Source organism: Castor canadensis, chromosome 3 (assembly GCF_047511655.1).
Source record: "Castor canadensis chromosome 3, mCasCan1.hap1v2, whole genome shotgun sequence".
Classification (NCBI taxonomy): Eukaryota; Metazoa; Chordata; class Mammalia; order Rodentia; family Castoridae; genus Castor; species Castor canadensis.
Window position 1 is genome coordinate 16,214,948 of NC_133388.1, and position 21,420 is coordinate 16,236,367.

Genomic DNA, 21,420 nt, shown 5'->3' on the forward strand with positions numbered 1-21,420 from the left:
CAGGATGGTATTTCCTATTTGCCAGGTGTACTGGGATTTCCTGTTGGAAATAGCCCCAAAGGGAAGTGTGGTCAGTGGAGTAACCATTCGTGCATTAAATATTTTCTGCAAGGACCCCGAGAGCACATGGGCTTGGGAGTCTCCATCTCTGCTTGTCTTCTGCTTTCCCACTGGTATTTACCACCTTCAAAAATCACCTACCCTGCCTTCTTTCTGTCTCTGTCTCTGCAAACACTGGGTTGGATCTGAATCCCACATTCCTAGCTGTGTGATCTTGGATAAGTTTTTTTTTTGTCTCTGGGTCCCAGCTTTATACCACCTATGGCCCACCTGGCCCATCTAAAGTCAATATTTTGTGTCAATGCCAAGACATTTCTAAGTCTTTCCTCAAAGTATAGATGTTGGTGGGAAGTTATGAGCTTGGACTTCAAGTCAGAATTAAGGAAAGATCGAAACTTCTTTCCTTCTTGTCGTAGCTCCCTTCCCTTTTGTTACTTTTACTCCCTCTGTTTCTGAGCTCCCCAGCCTTCCTAGAACCAGGATCTGGGTGACCCCACAACCCAAGTGCCTGACAGGCACAGGAGGAAATGCAGACAGAGCACAGGCTGAAGTTTTGGATCTTTGCCTCAGTGCCCATCAGCAGCAGAACAGAAAAACTCTGTCTGAATCTCGGATTTGTTACTATGAGATCCAGGACATGTATTTGTACTCCAGAAAGTTAACTTTTTCAATTGGGAAAATGACTTTAACTGCATCCACTGCGGTGGCCCTTTTCAGGAGAGAAAGATGTATAAATCTGTGAGAGCCCAATAAACAGGCTGTGCTGATGGCATTGTGCAGGTGGCTGCAGTGGGGGATTCAGGCTTAGTGAGATGGGATTCTTGCTTAGAGGAGCTTATGGTTCTAGAGGATCAGAGGGGCTGCAATAGAGGGTCACTGTGTTTGGGGGTTCCTAGCATCCAACACCTCTCCCAGTTTACATCTGAGGGTTCTCTTCCTTATAGGTCTTTTGCTCTGTCCTGGTCCTGCAGAGCCTGCTGAGCCCTTGTCCCAGTGGCTCCCCAGCAGAGGCAGGCACCATGTTGGATGGTAAGCACTGTGAGCTTGAGTGTGACTGGTTCATGTGCAGCTGCCGTTGCAGGTTTCTGAGCAGGTCTCTCCTGGCGTCTCACATTTTTAGAGCTTACAATGGCATTTTGGCTCAGGTCAGCACCAGGTCGGTTTTGGTATTCACATCCCAGAATCCACTGGTGTCTGAGACTCAGGCTAGCACATGCTGACAGCTCAAAGGGATGTGCAGGCCACACTAGGGAAGAGAGAAGTCTGCTACCTCTTCCTGCAGGGTTCTTGGAGGAGGCGTTTGAAGGATGCTTTATAAGATGTGACTGGGAGGGAGGAGGTTGTAGAGGAGGTCAGACAAAACGTGACTGTGTGGTAAGAGAACATGGAATCCATTCAAGTGGAAGCTGCTCTTCTCATGGATCCATTCGCTTACAGAGGTGGCTGAGCAGGGTCAGCCCATCTCATTGACAACCCTGCTTGCCAGCTGTAGCCTGGCCCTCATCTCCTGGCTGCGTTGAGTCTCATTTTTCATAGGAGAATGTGAATCACACTAATGTCTCTGTGTTAGGGCCTTTGTGAGGAGGAAGCTTTGAGGACAGAGACTGCTCCTTCTAGTGATCCAGGTGAGCCAATTGGGGTCCACCAAGTGCCAGATGCTGGGACTGTTGGGGAGCAGGACAGCCCCCTCCTGTCCAGGGGTTAGTGCAGGCAGTCATGCAGGACCAGCTACTTCCCTGTAAGGTGCATGGAGGGATGGGAGGTGATGTGAGGGAGCTTCTACACAGAGCTCTGCCTCCCAAGTCATAGGCCTGGCCTGGAGGGTGACAGTCAAGGGAGTGAGAATGGCAGTAGTCCAGGGTGGGCACAGAGCCATTTCCTGCTCAGGGAGTGCTGGGTGGCTACCGAAGGGGTAGGAGAAAGCCTTTGAATGGCCTTCAGAAAAGTCTGGGAGCAGCAGGTAGATTGGGAAGAGGAGAGACCACATGGAGGAGTGAGCCAGTTAGCATTTGAGGGAGCTCCAAGTGTTGGGTGTCTGTGGGGATGAGGGTGCCTGGGCAGGAGTGTTGGGCCGCACACTGTGTACTTTGGAACTCATTCTGTAAGTAGTAGGGGCTGTGCAGGTGTGGGGGCGGCTTGATGGGCAAAGACCTACCCCCTTCCCTGCCTGGCTGGCCCTGCCCTGTCCTGTCTTTATACCATGGGAGATCATGTTCACAGCAGAAAGCAAACCCTGCTTTGTGAAGGTAGAGCCTGGTACCTAGGCTCACTCCTGTATACCCTCACACAGACCCTCTCAGTCCTCAGTTCCTAGGTCTGAGAGGTGAGTGTGAATTCTGTATCTTATCTCTCCTCCCACAAAAATGATGAACATATACAGCCTGTCTGCTAGATGCATGAAGATGTAGTTTTGAAAGCTCAGGCAGTTTGGCCCAAAAAGGAACAAAAATGCTGCCTGAATTCATAGGTGTGCTAGTATATCTGTGGCAGCCTGAGTCAGAGGCAAGGGGCCTGCCTGGGTGGAGGGGTGGTCTGAGCGTACTCTGACCTCATCCAGAGTTTCCTGAGCTCTGGCAGCTGGAGGAAGCCCCTTGGTGAGGGCAGAGGGCAGGCAAAAACTGTCTCAGAGTGATGTTGGAGAATAGTGAAGTATCTGTATACCTGAAACTGCCAGACTGGGGAGCACTTGGGCAGCTAAATGTGCCAGACTTCACCTCAGTCCTGCTAGGGCGTGTTGTTGAAAGCCTCTGACTTCCTCTGCTGCCCTGTGAGGTGGAGGTGCTGCCTCCCCTCTCCCCAGTCCATGGTGAGGGAGTGTGGGGATCAGGGCCTCTTCAGCTCTATAAGCAGTAGACTGAGTTCACAGAGTCTGAGGCTACCATCACGTGCCTTTGCGGCCTCCAGCAGATGTGAGGGTGGGGGTGGGGGGGTGGGGGAGTTGAGGTGGTGGTGCTGTTCTTATTGAAGTGCATGGGGGAAAACTTCTGGGTCAAGTAGCTGAGAGGCAGAGGAAACAGGGTCTGCAGAACAAGGAGGTGGGGGCATGGGCTTTTGGGAGGGCATGTGAGTGAGGAGGAGGTGTGTGGGGAAAGGCACACCTGACACAGGTGGGTGCTGGATCCTGGCATTCAAAGTGCTGGCTTCGCTTGGTAGGAGAAGGGGAGTTGGGGGGCTTTGAGTGTGGCATGGCTTTTGTGAGGTCTCTGTGTCTGAAGAGCCATAGGATGGGGATGGGTCAGGGAATTTACTTCAGAAACTGGAGGACACCTTTGGGGATGCAGTTCAGAGAAAAGTTGAGCAAGAAATAGGTCATAGGTTTTAGGAATAGTTGTCAGAAAACCTTAAACCCTTTCTTATGGGTGAGGTTTTTAGGTAGCTGCTTGGAGCTTGCTTCTTTATATGCAAAAGAGCGCTTTTCCAGCCTTAACTCAGAACCCACTCTCCTTTCCTCTTGTATTATTGTAATTGTGCAATTAGAAGCAGCCAAATGTTTAATGGTGGCGAATTAGTTCAATAAGTTATGTTTTATTGACCTATTAGTGATAATGCTTTAGAACAATGTTGTAGGAATGTGTTCATTATGGGATGTTAATTAAAAAGTAGGATCCAAACTTGCTTGCATAGTATAATTCTGATTTGGGGAAAATGCATTTTTAAAAATTGGAAAAGTATATAACATAATCCTCCCTCCTTTCTTGTTCTCTCTTCCCTCTCTCCTTCCCTCCCTTCTGTTGAACCCAGGGCCTTATGCATGATAGGCAAGCTTTCTACCATTCAAGTCATGCCCTTTGCCCTAACAAAATGTTATAGGTTATCTCGATACCTGATTAAAATTGTTTGGTGTGGATAAATGACTGGGAATTTAAACATCTCTTACAATGGAGCATATGTTAATTTGATAAGGGACAAAAGACATTTTTTTTCCCTCTCTTTTTTACAGCTGTATTCGTAAGTAGCCATGTGTGAATCTGTTGCAGCCCAACGATAGCAGGCTTTTAAGTCTGACCAGGCAAACAGAGGCAGTGGTACCACAGTTGGGGCTTGTGGGGTTCAGGTGACTTTGCTCTGTCTTGAGCCCTCAGACCATCCTTGTCTGGAAATTGGGTTTGCATCTCAGCCCTGTGCTGTCTGGTGGGCATTCTGGAGGTCCAACCTGGCCTGGAGCTCCCAATGGGAAAGTGGGTGCTGGTCAGTGTGGCAGGTGGTTGTCCAGAAGGTGCTCTTAGGTCAGGCTGTTTGGGCTTGGAGCCAGGTCCTGTAGCCTTCTGGTCTTCAGCCTTTTGCTTCTAACTGAGACCCAATCTCTGTGATTCTTGAAATACTTTTAATATCTCCTAGTAAACTTTGAATTTTCATTAGAGGTCCATGTGAGTTTAACCCTTTGCCAACTCTTTGAAATAAAGGCAGATTTATGTACACACACACACACACACACACACACACACACACTAACGCCTGCTCCTGCTCCCCTCCCCCCCAAAAATTGTGTAGGTAGGACTTGAAGACCAGAAGTACTGATCTTGTCCTATCCTGTCAGCCTGTGTGTGGGACTGGCATGGAGACAGTTTTTTCCTGGGGCTAGGGGCTTGGCAGGAAAGTTTGGCCTAAGGGCTTCCTGTGCAGCCCCCAGAGATTGGTACTGGCCCATCCCAGATCGGGGGCCACTCAGGGAGCAGGGGAATAGCCTCTCCTTCTCCAGCAGCCTGGCCCTGTGGCTCCTCTGAGAACAGAGCCCTGACAAGTGGGGGTTACTGCCCCAGTGAAAAGAGCATTGCTAGGGCTTGAGGGTGGGGGCATTGCTGGTGAGAGGCGTGTGTTCTTTGGCTTTCCCAGTACCCCAACAATCCTGAGGCATTGTGGTCAGAGTCATGCCTCTTCTCCCTCCCCCACCCGCCCAGCAGGCAGGTCCCTTCTGGGCCCTCATGGCTCCTTTTTGCCTTGGTGGCTGCCATTGTCTCTCAGCCCCTCCCACTGTGCTCTGGGAAAGTTTTCTTAGTACCCCATCCCCCATCTTCTTCCTGCTCAGGGTAGTGGGTTGAGGGAGAGGAACGGAGCAAGTTGATGGTAATGATCCCAGAGTGAGAGAATGGGCCAGTGTTCTTGGGGAGCCCTTGATATCCACCGCTACACCCCCAGCCCTCATGCTGAGACTGATGAGTTATGAGCAGTATGAGGTTTCTGAAAGCTGGGGCTGCTTAGGGTAGGGAGCCTTGGGGGAGGCTACCACTAGCAGCGGCAAAAACTTGAGGGCTTGTTGTCTGTGGTTTTGTTTTGTCTTGGACTTCTGCAAGATGTGTGCAGTTCTCATGCTGTCTCAGGCCATGGTGGCCTGGCCATTTCAGCTCACTGTGTCCCAGCATGCCTTCTGGGTCAGGAGTGGTCACTTCCAACAGGCCAAGAAGAAAGATTGTTGATGTCCTCTGCTCCCCATGGCTCTCTGGTTGTTTGTGGGCTCCTTTGGGAGGAGGACTTCACTACTGCTGCTTATAGGTCTTTCTCCGTGGCAGGGGAGGCCCTGGGCTTGGTGAATACTTTCGCACAAACACATGCTTCCAGCATCTCTAAGGAGAACCCTTGGGAATAAGAAATCTTTGCATTAGACATCCAAGTGCCTTATCAGGCTGGGGCAGGTAGCCTCCTGGCACCACATACCCCTTTTCCACCGGCCTTGTCTGGAACATCCAGGCCCTCTATCCAAAACCTGGTCCTTAGATCATCACAGGCCTCTGGCCAGCCTTACTCAGGGTGCTTGCGGGTCTCCTGTAGGAAACTGTAGGGCTGAAGGCTGCTGCAGGTTTCCTGAATCCTGCCTCTGCTATTTCCTGGTGTCCAGCAGGGTAGGTGGGAGGGCTGGGGTACCAGGCACACATCTCTGGTCAGCTGTGCTTGTTGCTGCCCTGGACCACATCGGGGTGCCTGGTAGACCACTGCTTTCCATTTGTGCCAGGAGTTGCCATGCGAGGTTCTGCTGCCCTGAGTTTCTCTTTGTTTCCCAGGCAGCGCTGCCTCTGTGGCCATCTGCTGACTTCCAGACCCCCTGCCTTCCATATGCGGAATTGCCACAGTACCTTAGTCTGTACTATTTAGTTAGTTGGGTTTCTCTAACATACTGTGCAGTTGTACCCACCGTGGTAAATGGAGGAGGTGGTTCACTGTGGTCTTAGCTTACCTACTACCTCCTCGGAGCAGACTCACCCCAACTCGAGTAACTGTGCTTCTTGTTGTGCCCTCACTATACCCTTGGATCATTCTGGAAGAACCTCTTTTCTTTTGCCTCACTGTTCTGATGTCCCACTGGGTCTGCCCCTAGAGGGCCCACCTCATTTTCCTGGTGTGTGTTAGCTGTGTAGCAAGCACTGGTTTCTGTGTATGAAAGAATGACTGTGACGTGATGTGACCAGGGTTCTCTAGATCAGAGGCTAGTGAGATGAGAGCCCATGAGCCCAGTTTTTTCTTTCAAAGGGATGGGGGAAAGAGGAAAACAGGCACTGTTCTGGAGACTCTAGAGCTCAGAGGAGAAGAGAGAGGGCCCAAGGAAAGAGGTGTGCATATGCCACAGGACTGAGCTGACTGATAGCTGCAGGTGCCCAGGGCCTGGGCTCATTGCTGCTGAACAGGGGCTGGGGAAGGGAGGGCCTGCCAAGTTCAAAGTGACGGGGTAGCAGGAGGGCCGAGATGCTGTGGTGGGGCGACATGGAGGCCTGGGCCTAACTGTGAAGGTGCATTCAGGTGCAGGCCCCAAGCTTTGGCACTGCCTGTGTGTGCCACTGCCCATGCTAGCTGTCTGCTGCCATTGTGACTTTCACCCACCCTGAGAGTTCACTGCTGTAGTGCTCATCTCAGTCCTTCTTGGGTGGGTTATCATGTATCTCCTTAGCCAGCCACAGGCATTCTGAGTCCCCTCCTCTGCAGGACATGCAAGGTCCTGCCTTCCACAGGGAGGCACAGCCTCAAGGATGTCAGCCATGAGAGACCGACCCGTCACTTCCATTCTCAGGGAGGCTCCTGCAAGCATAAAGTAAAGGAGGAGTGGAGGAATGAGCTGGACTGAGGGCCCGGGGTCACCCCTCAATAGGCTTACAGGGGCTCCCAGAGGGAAGGAGGGTTTTCTGGGTCAGAAGAGTTGTACAGCCAGTGTAGTGAATTTGTCCTTGCTTGGTGTGGGCTTTCCAGAGTCCACCTGTTCCTGCAGGGCCAGGAGGTGGTTGCCATAGGAATCCTTGGTTGCTGCAGGTACCATATGGCTGATGCCACCTCCTGGTTCAGTCTGTGCCTATGCCTGGGGCAGGATGCGGGGTGAGGGGGGGTAGGGGGGTAGACATGGTGCCGCCAGGAGTCAGGTCATCACTGGGAAGTACTGAACTGCTTCTGGGACTCACATTTGAATGGGGGGCTGTGCCCTAGCATCAGAACCCACTCTCTATTTCTGATTTTGGAGAAAGGCTGAGGGCCAGCACTTTATCCCCTGACGATCCCTCACCCGTTGTGTCTCCCTGTGTGTTCCTGCCTCTGCTGTACCTTTTTCCCTCTCTTGTTACTGCCTTTGTTCTAGACCTGTCAGTCTGCCTGAGAGCTACTCTCCTCTGCTTTCTTCTCTCTTGCTCCCCTTAGACATTTACCCTGTCTGACCTGGCCATCACGTTGTCTCATCTGGTTCTGAGGCAGCCTGCACCCCCTCCTCCTCCCCATGACTCACTGGCTCTGGTAACAGTCCTGCACTAGGCCGTCACTCCCTGGTAGCCACGGTGTCTTCATTACTCATCAGTTCTTTCTAGACCTGGCCACCAGTGTGCACTGATGAGGCTTTTGCTCTCCTTTTCACAGTGTGGGAAGATCACAGGTTCTGTGGTGTGTTGGCAGAGTCACTCTAGTGCAGCTAGTACAGTTGGTGTAACTTGGCACCATCCCTCAGGAAACCTCTTCTGACCTGTCTCTGTTTCCCCAGGCATGGGGGGAACCCACGGTCCTCCTTTCACCCCTGGGATTGCAGTGATAACAAATGACCTGTAATTACAGGCCTCTGAGCAGAATCAGGGACCCCGGAAGCTGAATGTATGGATGTTATTTATAGACCTGACAGACCCAAGCCTGTACCTTTCTCATGGCTGTGTAAAGTGTGGGCATGTCTGCTGTCACCTGGTCGTTGTGTTTTATTTTGGTGGTACTGGGGTTTGAATTCAGGATCTCATGCTTGCTAGGCAGGCACTCAACCACTTGAGCCACTCTGCCAGCCCTTGTCACTGGGTCATTGCAGCAAGCCTTCTCACTGACTCATGCTGCTGAAGGTCCCAGGCTACCCAGGGAGAGGGGCAGGCTTCCCAAGGTATACGCTCTGTCCTGGCCTTTGTCACTGATCAGAGCTGTAGTGTACATCACAGTTTCCAGAATACCACCCCTCCCATGAGTCCCTACCACTTGCCAAGGTCACAACTAGAGTCAGGCTGACACACGTCCTCCAGGATGTAGCTAATTGGAAGCTACTCAAGGGTGTCACACTTCCCAGCGTGGCTTGTGTAAGTGTGTGGTCATAGAACTTCCTCCCCTTGAGGGGTGGGGGTGGGTCAGATGTGGTTTGGTTGGGTCTCTAAATTTCTGTGGCGTGGCTTCATTCTCTGGAATTCTCCCAAAAGGGTAGGGCAGGTGTCAGCACTGCCTGTCTCCAGCACACAAAAGCGGGGTAAAGGAACTGAGAAGTTCTGCAGTGAGACTCTTGTTGAGTCCGGCATAACCTGATTATCTTTGCAAATGATTTTAAGTACTGAACTTCTCTTTCTCGTGAAATGTTTAAAAAAAATTTAATACTCCTTAATTAATACTATGCCAAATGTCAGATTGGAAAGTTCTTCAAGGGATGGTGTCTTTGGACAAGGAAGAAATGAATATAGAAAGAGTTCGGGGCTTATAGAAGCTTCAGGGCTTATAAAAGAATCTGTGCAAGATTTGTAGAACTTCGACTTGAGTGTTCCTTCCTTATTGTTACAGAGGATGCAAGGAAAGTAATTTGGGCATGGAGAATTCCACTTGCTGCTTGTGGCGGGGGCGGCCAGTTGCCACACTGGGAGGAACATGGAGATAAAGGAAGCAGTGAGATGCTGAGATCTGTTTTCCATGTCAGCACAAAACAATATCCCAGGCCTGAAGCCAGGGTGGGGGAGAAGAGAGCAGGTTTGGGGCATGAAGTAGGGACCCAGTGGGCAGCTGTTCTCACACCAGCAGCACCTTGGAGCCAGACTCAAGCCTCGTTTTAAAGCTGACTTCAGGCTGTAGACAGGAAGGATAATGGCCCAGGTTCACACAGTGGGTCAGTGCCAGTTCCCACTGCTTGCTGCTCTCTTCAGAGCCGGGAAGGTTTTGAAGCTTTTACCCAAGCCCCATGAAACATGGGGCATAAAAACAACTGATTGGGTGCTGGTGGCTCGGGAGGCAGAGATCTGGAGGATCATGGTTTGAAGCGAGCCCAGGCAAATAGTTTGTGAGACCCTATCTCAAAAAAGCCCATCATAAAATAGGGCTGATGGAGTGGCTGGTGTAGGCACTGAGTTCAAAGCCCAGTACCACAAAAAACAAAACAACCCCCCCAAAAACCGACAACTGCCCTGTGTTACGTGCGTACAAGTTATGGGAGGGAAGGTGCTGATGACTCAGCATTTTAGTTTGTTTCGTTTCCCAAGTGATCTCTTTAAGAACTGGGAGCACCCAGACCCCCTGTTCAGACCCCTGGGGGCTTCCCTCTACACCTGGGACACCAATTTCTAATCATGCCCTTCAGGCTGTGCACAACACACCCCGCCCCCTTGTCCCTTATCCCTTGTCCCTGCACCTGCCCTGGGATCTGTGCTGTTCTGAGACCTTGGTCTTAGTCAGATCTCAGCTCAGAAGTGTTCCTTTGCTGCTGTAACAGAGCACTGAAGTCTAAGTGGCTCAAGCAGCAGCAAAGTCTTGAAGTTCTGGAGGCTGGAAGTCTGAGATGAAGGTATAGGCAGGGAGGCTGCTTCCTTCTGAGGCTATGAAGGAGAATCAGCCTCAGGCCTGTCTCAAAGCTGCTGGAGCTTTGCCACTGATCCATGGCCTTCTTTGATTGTAGATGTGTCGCGCCGATCTCAGTATTCACTATCACATGGTGTTTTTTTCGTGTCTAGGTCCAATCCGCCTTTTGACAAAACCAGTCATATTGGATTGGGGCTCCACTCTACTGCAGTGTGATGTCATCTTAATCAACTATATCTGCAATGACCTTATTGCCAAATAAGGTCATCTCTGAGGCAGTGGAGGATAGGACTTGAACATACTGTTTTTTTGTGCTAGATTCAACCTGTAGGGGCCTTCTGTGATGCACATCCACCCTTTCCACCAAGCTCTCTGCACTTACCTCACTGCTGCTGTGACCCTGCTTGCCGCCTGGCATTGTGGCATTTCCATGTTTATTGTCTCTCCTCACCAGAGTGGGCGTCATGAGAGCAGGGACCTTGGCCATTGTCTTCCCTGTTGTGTCTCTGGTGCTTGAGCAATGCTGGGCACATTTACTCACCTAGAAACGAACAAACAGCAGCCCTGCAAAGCAGGCACCAGGATTCAGGAGAAGCAAAACAGAATAAAGGACCGTCTTTTGTGAGTGATTTGCAAAGCAGCACTGGTTTCTTTCATTTAAATCTTAGATAAAGGGCAGAAATGCACTGTTACTTTGGGCTTGATGTTTTCTGAGCTTGTCTTGTTTTTGTGCGTTCTCCAGCCTGCTCTGCTGACAGCAAACGTGCACACCACAGCGTGGGGAGCAAGTTCCCTGCCCCACGGCCCCCATATCTGCCCAGCAGTGTTTGTGTGAGGCAGGTGGTTGGATGGGGAACACACTAAGCAGCTGGGGCATCGTTAGCTCCTGGGATCATGGCCACTAGTGTGAGTGGGAACACAGTTGTGGAAAGTCCCTGGGCCTCTCAGATCCCCCACAGCCATTTCCTCTCTGCAAGGGACATGTTCTGGGAAGACTGGAATGGGGGCAGACCTAGTGGCCTTACTTGCTCTATAGCCCAAGGACTCCTGGACTTCTCTTCCCAGTAAGCTGGGCCCAGAGCATTTGCAGCTTGTCCTAGATCACTTAGGACCTGCAGAATTCATTGACTGGATGCTGCTCCAGTGAGGACCATGGAATACCCTCACCCCAACCCCAACACAGGGGATCCAGACCTGGGGTGAGGTGGAGAGAGCAGTGTGCTAAAGACAAGGAGGTGGCAGCTGTGAGGAAGGGAGTAGGCAAGAGTTTGTAGTCGGCAAACATTTGGGACTGGCAATGACATTTTTGTGTTACCTGATCTCCCCCAGCCTTCATTTCCTCAATGTACCTGGGGCTAACGTTTGCTCGCAGGGGTGTTTTTGTAAGTGCCCAGTTCATATTGGGCAGGTGGGTAGATGATATGAGTCTGACCAGCCTCAGGGAAGCAATTCTGTGCATACTTGCTGGCCCTGGCACAACTGGAGACTGTACCAGGCCAGGCATTGACAGTCCCGCTGAAGTAGGAGGCTGAGTCATCAGTAGATCTTCTGGATGGGGTGGAGGCTTGGCATTGTGCCCTGGGCCCCTGAACCTGAAAGGCACTTCCCATTTGGTATTGGAGATAGAGGCTATCCCAAGAACTGCCACTGATGAGGTGCTGGAGGGACCAAGAGCAGAGAGGGCTAGTGTCCTGCACAGGGGTGGGGCCTGCTGAGGACCTGCTCTGGGCCAGGCTTGCTATTGAGCCTCTGCCAACACTGCCTTGTGGAGTACTGGAGCAGTGTCATGGCTCCCTCGTACAGATGAGGAAACAGGCTCAGAGGGACTGAAAATCACTGACTGAAGGCTTGGGCACTGCTTACAGCTGCTTGCCTTCCTCTGCCATTCTCAGTCCTGGAGACCAGAATTCAAAGGCCACCAGTGTCGTTGAGTCCTAGTGAGAAGACGCCTTACCTCACAGGCAATTAAGAATTAAATGCAATAATTAATGTGCAGTTCCTACAGCTGAGTCTGGCATATACTAGGTACTTAATGTGTGTTAGAATACTGACTGGATTTGAACCCAGGCCTTTCTAACTCCAAATAGGTGCTTTTCCTACATACTGCACTTGGTATCTTAAAAACTTTAAAGAAGCAACACGTTTCACTTTGGTGAAGCCTACCTCTCCCCTGGTCTCAGAAGCCCCCAGTTTCCCTCCCCCATGGAGGCTGCCACTTGAACCAGTTTCCTAAGCATCCTGAAATACTGTGTGTGAGCCAGTAGATGTCTGTGTAGTCTTTTCCACCCACACATGCACTTGGCCCATGGCCTTGGGCCCTGCTTCTTTCTGGACTTCTAAGCTTTCCCATGGCTCCTGTTGTTCCACCATGTGGACAGTGATGCAGCCTGTCCCTTCTTGATGAACTTGATTTATTTTTGGTGATTACAAACAATGGCCCATGTGCTGGCCACAGGATAGATGGATCCAGCACCCGGTCTCAGGATACACTCAATGATACTTCCACAACTCCCGTGCTTCCTGACATGGGGGTTCAGGAGATGGTATTCTGTGGAAGCTTTAGTCCCAGCTGGGACTCCAGAATCACCCCCCTTTTCCTAGGTCTGTGAGCAAGACTGGCTGTGGACCCTGTGTTCGTGGAGCCCCAGGCAGACTTTCCTACTGTAAGCAGGAACCACTCCCCAGGTGTTGTCTTGGACCACCTTGTAGCTGCCTGGTACCTCAGGGAAGGTGTCTGACCAGCTGGCCAGAGGGCTCAGGTGCTGCCCTGGAGCACAGGGCTGGGGACCTGGGCCAGGGGGTGGCGGGGCTATTGCCCTTTCTCTGGCTATCCAGCTTCAGCTCAGTTGTTTTGCCTCCTGGAACCTTCCATGCTTATCTGTAAATGGTCACAATGGCCTCTGCCTCTTGAAGTTGTGAAAATTCGGTGAAATAATGAATGCAGTTTGCTCAGTTTGGCTCCTGGTGTAGGGTAAGCTTCCTGGCAGTTCTGTGGGAGGGATTATTGGGATTGTCCTTGGTGGAAAGCCAACAAGGCAAGAAAGGCTTAAATTGAAGCTAGAGAGAATCCAGTCTCACATGATCTGGGATGTAATCTCCATTCTGACATTCACACGGTGGGTCAGCTCTGCTCGTAGAGGCACTGACTGATGCCTGACCCCTGGCTGCACGCTGGTGGCGGTGTGGGAAGGGTACTTCCTTACCTGCACTTTGCAGGTGAGGAAACAGGTTGAGGGAGGTGAGTGATGACGTACCCTCCCCAGGCCTCTATAACTGACACTCAGCCCTGCCCTCTATCCCCTTGGTGTCCTTCTGTGTGGGGAGGGGCCATCTCTGTCCTTGAGATGGCTTGGGAAGAAGAGAATTGACACCATGGAGAAGAGAACCGAGGGCAAGAGGGCACTGTGAGTTTTCTCCAGCCTGGCGACAGGAGATCTCTGCCTCCCCCAACACACACTCATAGTACAGCCAGACTTTGTTCTGTGGCCTTTGACTCTCTATGTGGATCCAGATCTGCCAGCCTCTTTTTTGCTCCTTCCTTTTTCTTTTTTCACTAGTCTGTGATTTGTGCTTTCCCTCAGGACAGAAAGAGAGGGCTGGTGACAGAAGGAGGGCTCAGTTCCCATCCCTCTGTCTTGGGCCTGAGGGCACAGTAATATCCACAGTAAAAAAGATGAAGCAGCGTACTTACAAGCTTACGAGGGACCCAGCAGGCAGGCTGAGGGGGCTGTTGGCAACTTTTCTGGATGCTGGAGAGCAGCCAGGTTTGTGGTGTGGCTCACTCAAGGTTTCTGCCTTCTGATCCTAAGGAATAGGGTCAGTAATCTTCTTTTTACAGCATAAGTCTCTGTTCTCTGTTTTATCCAGATACTAAACTATAACTTAGAAAAGTCCATCACCAACCTTGATTGGGGTCCATTAATTGTAATTTACTTTTCTTCCCTATTTCTTGTACTATTCAGATATCCTTTGTTTCAACAAATGAAATAAAAAATTCTTAGGATGGGGGTGGAGGGTCCTTATCAGTGAGGATAGACAAGGTGGTGCTAGGTTCACAGACCACCTGAAGTCCTGGTGACAAAACCTGTGACTTATCTCTCACCCATGCCACCCATCAGGGGCTACTGGGACTCTTCGTCATGGCTGTCAGAGTGAGCAGTTTCTGTCTTGAGGGTTGCTGGGCCTGTGCCAGGGGGCAGGGAGCCCCAGAGACTCTCATGCTTGCAATTAAATGCCCTGCCTTGGAAGGGACACAGCCGTTTTCTCCACAGGTCACTGGCCAGAGCTTGTCACGCCTGGTTTCTGGGGAACCAGGAAGTACAGAGCTGCCATGCACTCCTCTCGTGTTCACATCTCATGTTTCCTCCCCAGCATTTTCCACAGCACAAGCCGTTTCGTGCAGTCGTAATATAAGCATACACCTACAACCCACTGTATTCACTGCCGTCTTGGTGGTTCCCGAATGTCCCCTGCGGTAGGTCTGCCTATCGCTACACAGCCGGCTCAACTGCACAGCTTCTGGGCCTTTGCTCTTGTTCCCATGGATCCGTTCCTTAACTGACAGCCAGGAGTGGGCTTTTGGGCCACAGGGCATGGGTGTGTTTATTCTTTTAACCTTCTCTTGAACCTGGCTGTCCAGCCCTGGGTACAGGCCAGGGGAGAACATGGCATCAGTCCCATTCTTAAAGCGCTGTACTTGCTGGGTGACTCTGTGGCTCTCTGGATGAAGTTGGCTTGCAGTTTCCCAGACCTCTGCACTATAAGCCCAAGGCACTGAGGTCCTCGGGCTGTTCAGTGGCCTTGGCCCCTCCTTCTAGGGATAAGAGGTCATCTACTCTTCCGCATTAGTCAAGTTGCTGCATCTTCCCATTACTCTCTTAAGTGGAAAGCAGTTATTGGGAAATTGAGGAACTAGGTCAGGGGACACTGGCTTGGTCTCCTTCCCTGGTCTGGGATGGAGGCTGCTGGGGCTGCTGGGTCTTTGGCACAGTCCATTGCTCTTGGTGGCTGGGCACAGCTCCTGACCTCACTGAGGAACATATAATGCTCCTTTGGGAGTAAGCTGCTTGCAGCAAAAGCCTCTGTGTCCTCCTTGAGCCTTGCTTTGGAATCAAAGCCGTGGAGAGACACACACTGACTCCTTTGAGCCCTCTCCCTTTTGAGGTCTGTTGTGAGGGGCCCAGACCTGACCCCTGCTTCCTGAGAGGCTTTGGGCTTCCTGCCCAGATCCTTGGTCCCTCAGGACAGAGGCACACATCAGGCCTGTTCCTGCTCACCCTTCATCGTCCATTTGTCTCACTCTTGACTGAAGCAGAACTTTTGATGTGATAGCTTCCATTTGAAGTCACAGCTGAAAACACTACCCCTTGGGTGCATCGAGGGAGAAGGTTCACTTAGTTTCTTTTGGTGATGGCGGGGGAGAGGGCATTGTCTAGCGTTAGCAGGAAAGAGACCTGAATTGCCATGCCACATGTAACTCCATGCCCTTGGGCGCACTACTAAACCCTTTGTGACATGGTGTCCTCAACTGTGCCCCATGTGGTCTGTGCTTGTGAGCACAGCATGTAGCTCAAAGTAAGCACTTTGTAAAAGTTACTTGTCATCACTAATGGCTACAAGTTTTGGTGTTGCACACACACTTTGAGGATTTTAATGAGTCAGTACAGGTGACCTAAGCGTTGCAGAATTCAGGTTCTAGCCTGTATTGAGCTCTCATGATAGGATGCCAGGGAGTTCCTACTGGTCAGTAATGTGAATAGCACATGTTTAGTGAGTGCGCTGTACTCATTGGCAAGTGTGAGACTGGGAGACCTCCTCACACTACTTAACCACCCCCTTTCATGGGCCCTGTCTCAGACTGTCATGAGAATTGCATGAGTCTCTGCATGTCAAGTGCTTAGAACAGCCTGGCACAGAGCACGTGTGCAAGAGCTATGCACTAGCGTAGTACACAAGGCTTCCGGCTTTAAACATGAGGAGAGGGTGGTGGCCACACAGGCTAGTGCCGATACCTGTCTGACAGCCATTCAGGCTTCAGAGGTAGTTTTGTGAGCTTTGAAGGCAACTACAGCCTGTTAGGGCTATGCAGGGAGTCACAGGTTTTGTTCAACATGGCAATCCATGGTTTGTGTCTTTTTATGATTGAACTTTTGCTCTGGGCTCACAACAGCCCTGTGAGGTGTAGGAAAGAGTTTATAGCATCTTCTTTTAGTGAACGGAGAAGCTGAGACAGCACAGTCAAATGACTTTGCACAACCCAGAAGCAATGGAGCTGAGTGGGTTTCTAGGCCTGTCTGCCTTGTCCGTGCCCCCTCCAGGTACTGGGATGATGAGGATAGTGTCAGGACCTTACTCAGCTTGGTTATTGGGCTGGGCATAATTGGGTTAATTGTTTTGGAAGCAAAGGTGACTCTTGGGCCACCTTGGGCCACCGAGGTTTGCAGGCCTTTGACCCATCTCCTCCTAGTGTTTCCACCCCTCCTTCTCCCAGCCTTGCTGCTTTTGTCACTGAGGCAAACAGTGGTCCCTTGTTCTCTCCAAATTCTGAACCTTGAATGCTGCACAAAACAGGATCCAGCATTCGTTTCACAGGATGGCGTGACTTGGAAACGAAGCGCCCACAGACCTCCTCTGGCCTCAGTGGAAAGCCCTTTCATCGAGACCCGTGTACCACTTGCTGAGAGGGACAAGTCAGACCCCTTCTGCAGAAGAGAACAAGAAGTCCCTGGGAATGTTCTCTCTTGTGGGGGCAGAGTGCAGTCAGAAAAACAGAATGACAAGGTTGTACTGAGTTAATATATGCTCAGGCACCCATCCCTACCCCATCTGGGAAACCATACATTGCTGTGACCTCTCTTCTGAGACTTCCCTCCCTTTATTGTCCCCTCCCTTGGCTATCCCCTCCACTGCCATGTCCTGTTCCCTCTCCTAAAGGCCCCACCTCCTCTGCAGCATCCCTGGCCTCAGGAGCCCACCCGCTTTCCCATGATGCAATAGGCTTCTTCTTGCAGCCAGTGGGGAAGAGTCTGAGACTCCTTTGAGGTGTTTTCTGGGAAATAGGCCACCAGCAGCCCTTCTTGTGCCCTACAAAGATGCTGCAGCAGGAGGTGACCACATGGGAGACACACCAGGCCCAAAGCATGTCCCAAGTTGCTGTTCTCATGAAAGGGCTTTACTGGCATAAAAATGCTTGGAAAATACACAAAGGAAGGTGGCTGGCTTCCAGAACTCAACTGTTTACCTTCAGTGGAGCAGCCAGGAACGTGGGGAGCTTATTTTCCAAACAGCTCATGGTTGTCAGGTCTACAGACCTTGGGCTGATGCCAGGGGCATCCCTTTTGCCCACCTTTCCCCCTAGTCCTTACGGGACCTCTGGCTCCTCATGCTGCAGGGAAACTGGAGGGTTCTTTGGAGATGTGGGAATGGGTGTGGTAGTTCTGCCCAGCCCCAGGGAGTGTGCTTAGCATCACTCGTGGGACCCAATTCTCTCTTTGTAGCTATCTTGGTATGAAAAATTGGCGTCTTATTTGTGGTAGCTGTCATAATGGAGTACAGCAGAAATGGGCTATAGACTGTGGCCCCATGAAAGTCCCCTGTCCTTTCTTCCTCCTGGCTTCACTACCTGCCTTCAAATTTTGCTTTTTGGGGATGAAGGGGTTGGATGGGAATGTAATGTGGAACTTTTAGATAGAGCCAGGAAAGCCCTTGCAGTTTCTTTCTTCGCTAGAGGGGAAACTGAGGCCAGGGGCATGATGAGCAAGGGTCAGCTGGTGGCTTAGTGTAGGCTGACACTGGGCATTGCTACCCATCCTCTGTCCACTTCCATCTCATGGCTTTGTTGTCTGTTTTCCTTTTTGGGTGTTTGGTGTCCTGATTCTGGAAGGTGGGAAGGGTGTCCCTGGTTCCTGGACTTACTGTGAGGATGAACGCGTGCTCAGGTCTCAGAAGACACTTGAGACTCGTCCCTTTCCTTCCTTGTCTTCCTTGTCCAGAAGCCCCAGGAGAGATGGTCAACATCTTGGCTGTCTGGGTCTCGCTTTATTTTGTTTGGTTTTGTTTTGTATACAAGCTTGTCACCATGGGAGGAAAGTGTATTCTTCAGTATTTTCTTACTGTGAGGTCTCTGGGATTTTTTTTTTTTTTTTCCTAAATAGGGGTGATCCCTTAACATCTTTCCTGGCAGACAGTAAAAAAGAAGAGTTTAGGGTATCAGCAGGAACAAGCTGGTACATTCCAAAGGTTTATCTGAAAAGAGTTAAAATAAGACTATGTGACAGGTGTGGGCAGGCCTGAGGGGCCAACAAGGAACAAGTGTGGCGATCTGTCTCCCTAGGCCTTAGGGAACAAGGGGACCAAAAATGTAACTGGAGCTATAGAGATAGCAGTAGCCTCTGAAGAGGAGCTGTGACTGCCACCAGAAATATGACAGAAGCCGGGGTGGGGCACATGAGGAAAATAAGTCTGTTGACCTCTTGTTCCTCCTTTCCATCTTTTGCTGGTGCCTCTGATTGTTCTGACTTGGACAAAGGACAAGGAAGCTGAATGGCTAAGGTTCTGGAGGACAGCGGCCCAGGACACAGAGCGGGCACTGGCAGAGAACAGAGGGTGGAGAGGGGGAGGGTGGATTGGACACCAGGCACTGATCAGGTCCCAGTTTGCATCCCAGCCCCACCACATCCTGTGGTTGAGATCCTAGGCAGGTTTCAGAAATCTCTGTTCCCACTCCCCTCATTTGTGAAATCATTTCCTAGAGTGATTGGAAGTAATGAAAGGAAACAAACACATGTAAGCTGTGAGCATGGTGCTGGCTCAAAACCATCATTTGTTTGTCATTTGATGTCTTCACTAACAACGCGGGAACATCCAGCTTTGAATCCTGCAGGGAGCTGCACTTGAGGGCAGAGATGAGGCAGGGCGGGGCCAATGGCCTTCTCCAGCCTTGACTGAGGCTGTGTGGGGGTCAGTCAGGTGTTGGGCTGGTGCCATGGCCTCCAAGGGACTGGCCTTGCAGGTGGTGATGGCCGAGTGCCTGCAGCAGACATCTGGCAGGTCAGGAAGCGTGGTGACAGGCTGCTCTGGCTGTTGGCAGGGGCTCCTGGTTTGGGGTCAGGTGTTGCCGACTCTCAGCCGGCGGCTCTGGCTCCCTTGGGGCCTGATCTTTTAAACCTCATAGTCTTGAAAAAATAAACACATTCCCCAGTGGAGTGGGATGAGCACAGACCACAGACAGCCTGTGCTCCTCTGCTGCCATGATGAGCCGAGGCTTCAGTGTGAAGTGCAAATGGCAGGTTTTCAAGGCAGCTACTCTTAGGTTTGCCAGCACCACTGCTGTGCTGAGACTTTGTATAGTCTCTTGGAAAAACTGTCAGCTTAGATTTGAGTTCTGATCTGGCTTTGTGATTTCAGTCATTTCACTTAACCTCTCTGAGCCCTAGTTTCCCTAGGTTGTTGGTCAGATGATATGTGCTCATGGTGTGCTTTCTCTATGCAACCAGTTCATAGCATTCTTGCTTGTGTGATTTCTGCCCCTGGGTGGCATAGGGATTGGGGCTTAGAATTGCAAAAGTGGGGTCTGTCCTAGAGGCGTTAGTAGGAGTGACAAGTTGGGGGGCCTCAGGGCTTGTTTTGTGGTGGAGGGAAGTAGAAAGGGCAGTACACTCTGCTGAAGTTGACACTCCTGTGTGTTTCTGCCCTGCAGCTGAACCTCAACCGGCCAATCGAGGAGCAGGGTCCCCTGGATGTTATCATCCACAAGCTGACTGATGTCATCCTTGAGGCTGACCAGAATGACAGCCAGTCCCTGGAGCTGGTGCATAGATTCCAGGTGAGTGAAGATGGTACCTTCTGGCTGTGGGGTCTGGGGGAGAGAGGGAAGGGCCAGGCCTGGCTGTGCGCATTTTAGAGCTGCTGTAGCAGCTCCCTCACTGTGTCACCCACAGGAGTGACTCTGCCACTGGCAGGATGCAGTTCTACAGGCAGATGTTCCCTGTGAGTCAGCCCTCTTGGGTGTAATATGGGGACTATCTTAGGCACCCCCTGCCTTGTAGACATGGCTCCTGATTAGAGCTCTGTCTAGTCAAGATGTGGCCTCCAGGTCCCCAGCACAGGCATGCTCAGCCCTGAGCATCAGCTCTGCCTTGGCTGTGGGATGTGACCTATTTGCTACACCTGGAGCCCGAGACCCTGAGAGCCTTTGCACTAAGTCCTGCGGTGGTGGAGAAGCTCCTCTGCTCTTCACTTGGACCCACTGTGCCCCTTGTTGAACACGGCTTGAAATGTGTTGTACATCATCCCATGGGCTGTTACCTGCTCCCCATCCATTTCTCTAGTAGCATCCGGGTCCTGGCCCCAGGGTGTTTTGTCCACTGCCTTGAGGTTTTCACTTCGGGCAGCTGTTGACTTGGCCTGGTTGCTCTCTTGTGGACAGATGTGATATTTCCCTCTGGATAGCAGTTCAGGGGTTATGAAACACAAAGCCATATTATCAGTGAGAATGTAGCCCAAATGGTGGCTGTTCCCAGCCTCCTGGTAGGACTCCTGTGCTTGGATGAGCACTTTTCACTTGTGGCGACTGGACTGCTCCCTATCAGGAGTCACACAGTAGCCATGCTGCTGGCTGTTTCCTTTTCCCACATGTTCACTATTGGTGGCCTCAGCCTCCTCACTTCCCTGCAGTGGGTAGGGTGGGGCAGAGGTTGTCCCCATGAAATGCTATCCTGGGCCACTGTCCTGGACCTCTGCTCTGCCAGTGAACTGAAGTTCCTCCCACTTGCTGGGCCTTCTCTCTCAGTACTGAGGCCATGGGGAAGGTGGTCCTAGCCTCCACAACCTTGTGGAGACTCAATTTTATGTTTGTAAAACCTGTGCCCATCACAGGAAAACCCAGTCTGCTAGGAGGAGCAGATGGGCAGTGAGGTAAAGCACTCACCCTGTGCTCAGCCACAGTGAGTGCTTACTTCAGGGCTGTGGTGAGTTCATCCTGTGCATCCAAAGCTGTCCCAGTCCTTGTGGGGGGAGCACAGAAAAGATCAGAAATGTTTACCATGTTGATTTGCTGTTTGTCCAGCTCTTTCCCCATGACTGAGCCGGGCTGAGAAGCATGCACCCTGTGCTCACTGAATCTGCAGCCCTCGGGGGAAGAATTCACCCACCTAGTCTTTATACCCAGGAAACAGGCTTGGAAGCACATGCAGTGTGTCCACAGGGACCTGACAAAGCCAGGGCTTAATTTTGACTTTCTCAGGAGACCCAATGCTCATTGCCATAGGGGTGACTCTTTTGCCACTTCTCAAGCCCAAACCTACCTCCACTATCCTGTGGAGCAGCCCCCACTGGTTTTCTTTCCCACTCCTGAGACATTCATAACTGCCTCAT

The 21,420-nt window shown here is 51.3% G+C and overlaps 1 protein-coding gene across 6 annotated transcripts in view; it reads left to right on the forward strand.

The window, feature by feature from the left end:
• Itpk1 (inositol-tetrakisphosphate 1-kinase) overlaps positions 1-21,420 on the forward strand; it is a 155,437-nt gene that overhangs the window by 69,448 nt on the left and 64,569 nt on the right. For 5 of the 6 annotated variants that reach the window (XM_074067281.1, XM_074067282.1, XM_074067283.1 and 2 more), the window contains one exon: positions 19,745-19,870. In XM_074067281.1, coding sequence (XP_073923382.1) covers positions 19,745-19,870 — 126 coding nt within the window. Of the gene's footprint in view, positions 1-19,224; positions 19,331-19,744; positions 19,871-21,420 lie in introns of those variants that run through there. The other variant, XM_074067285.1, reaches the window with a different exon arrangement.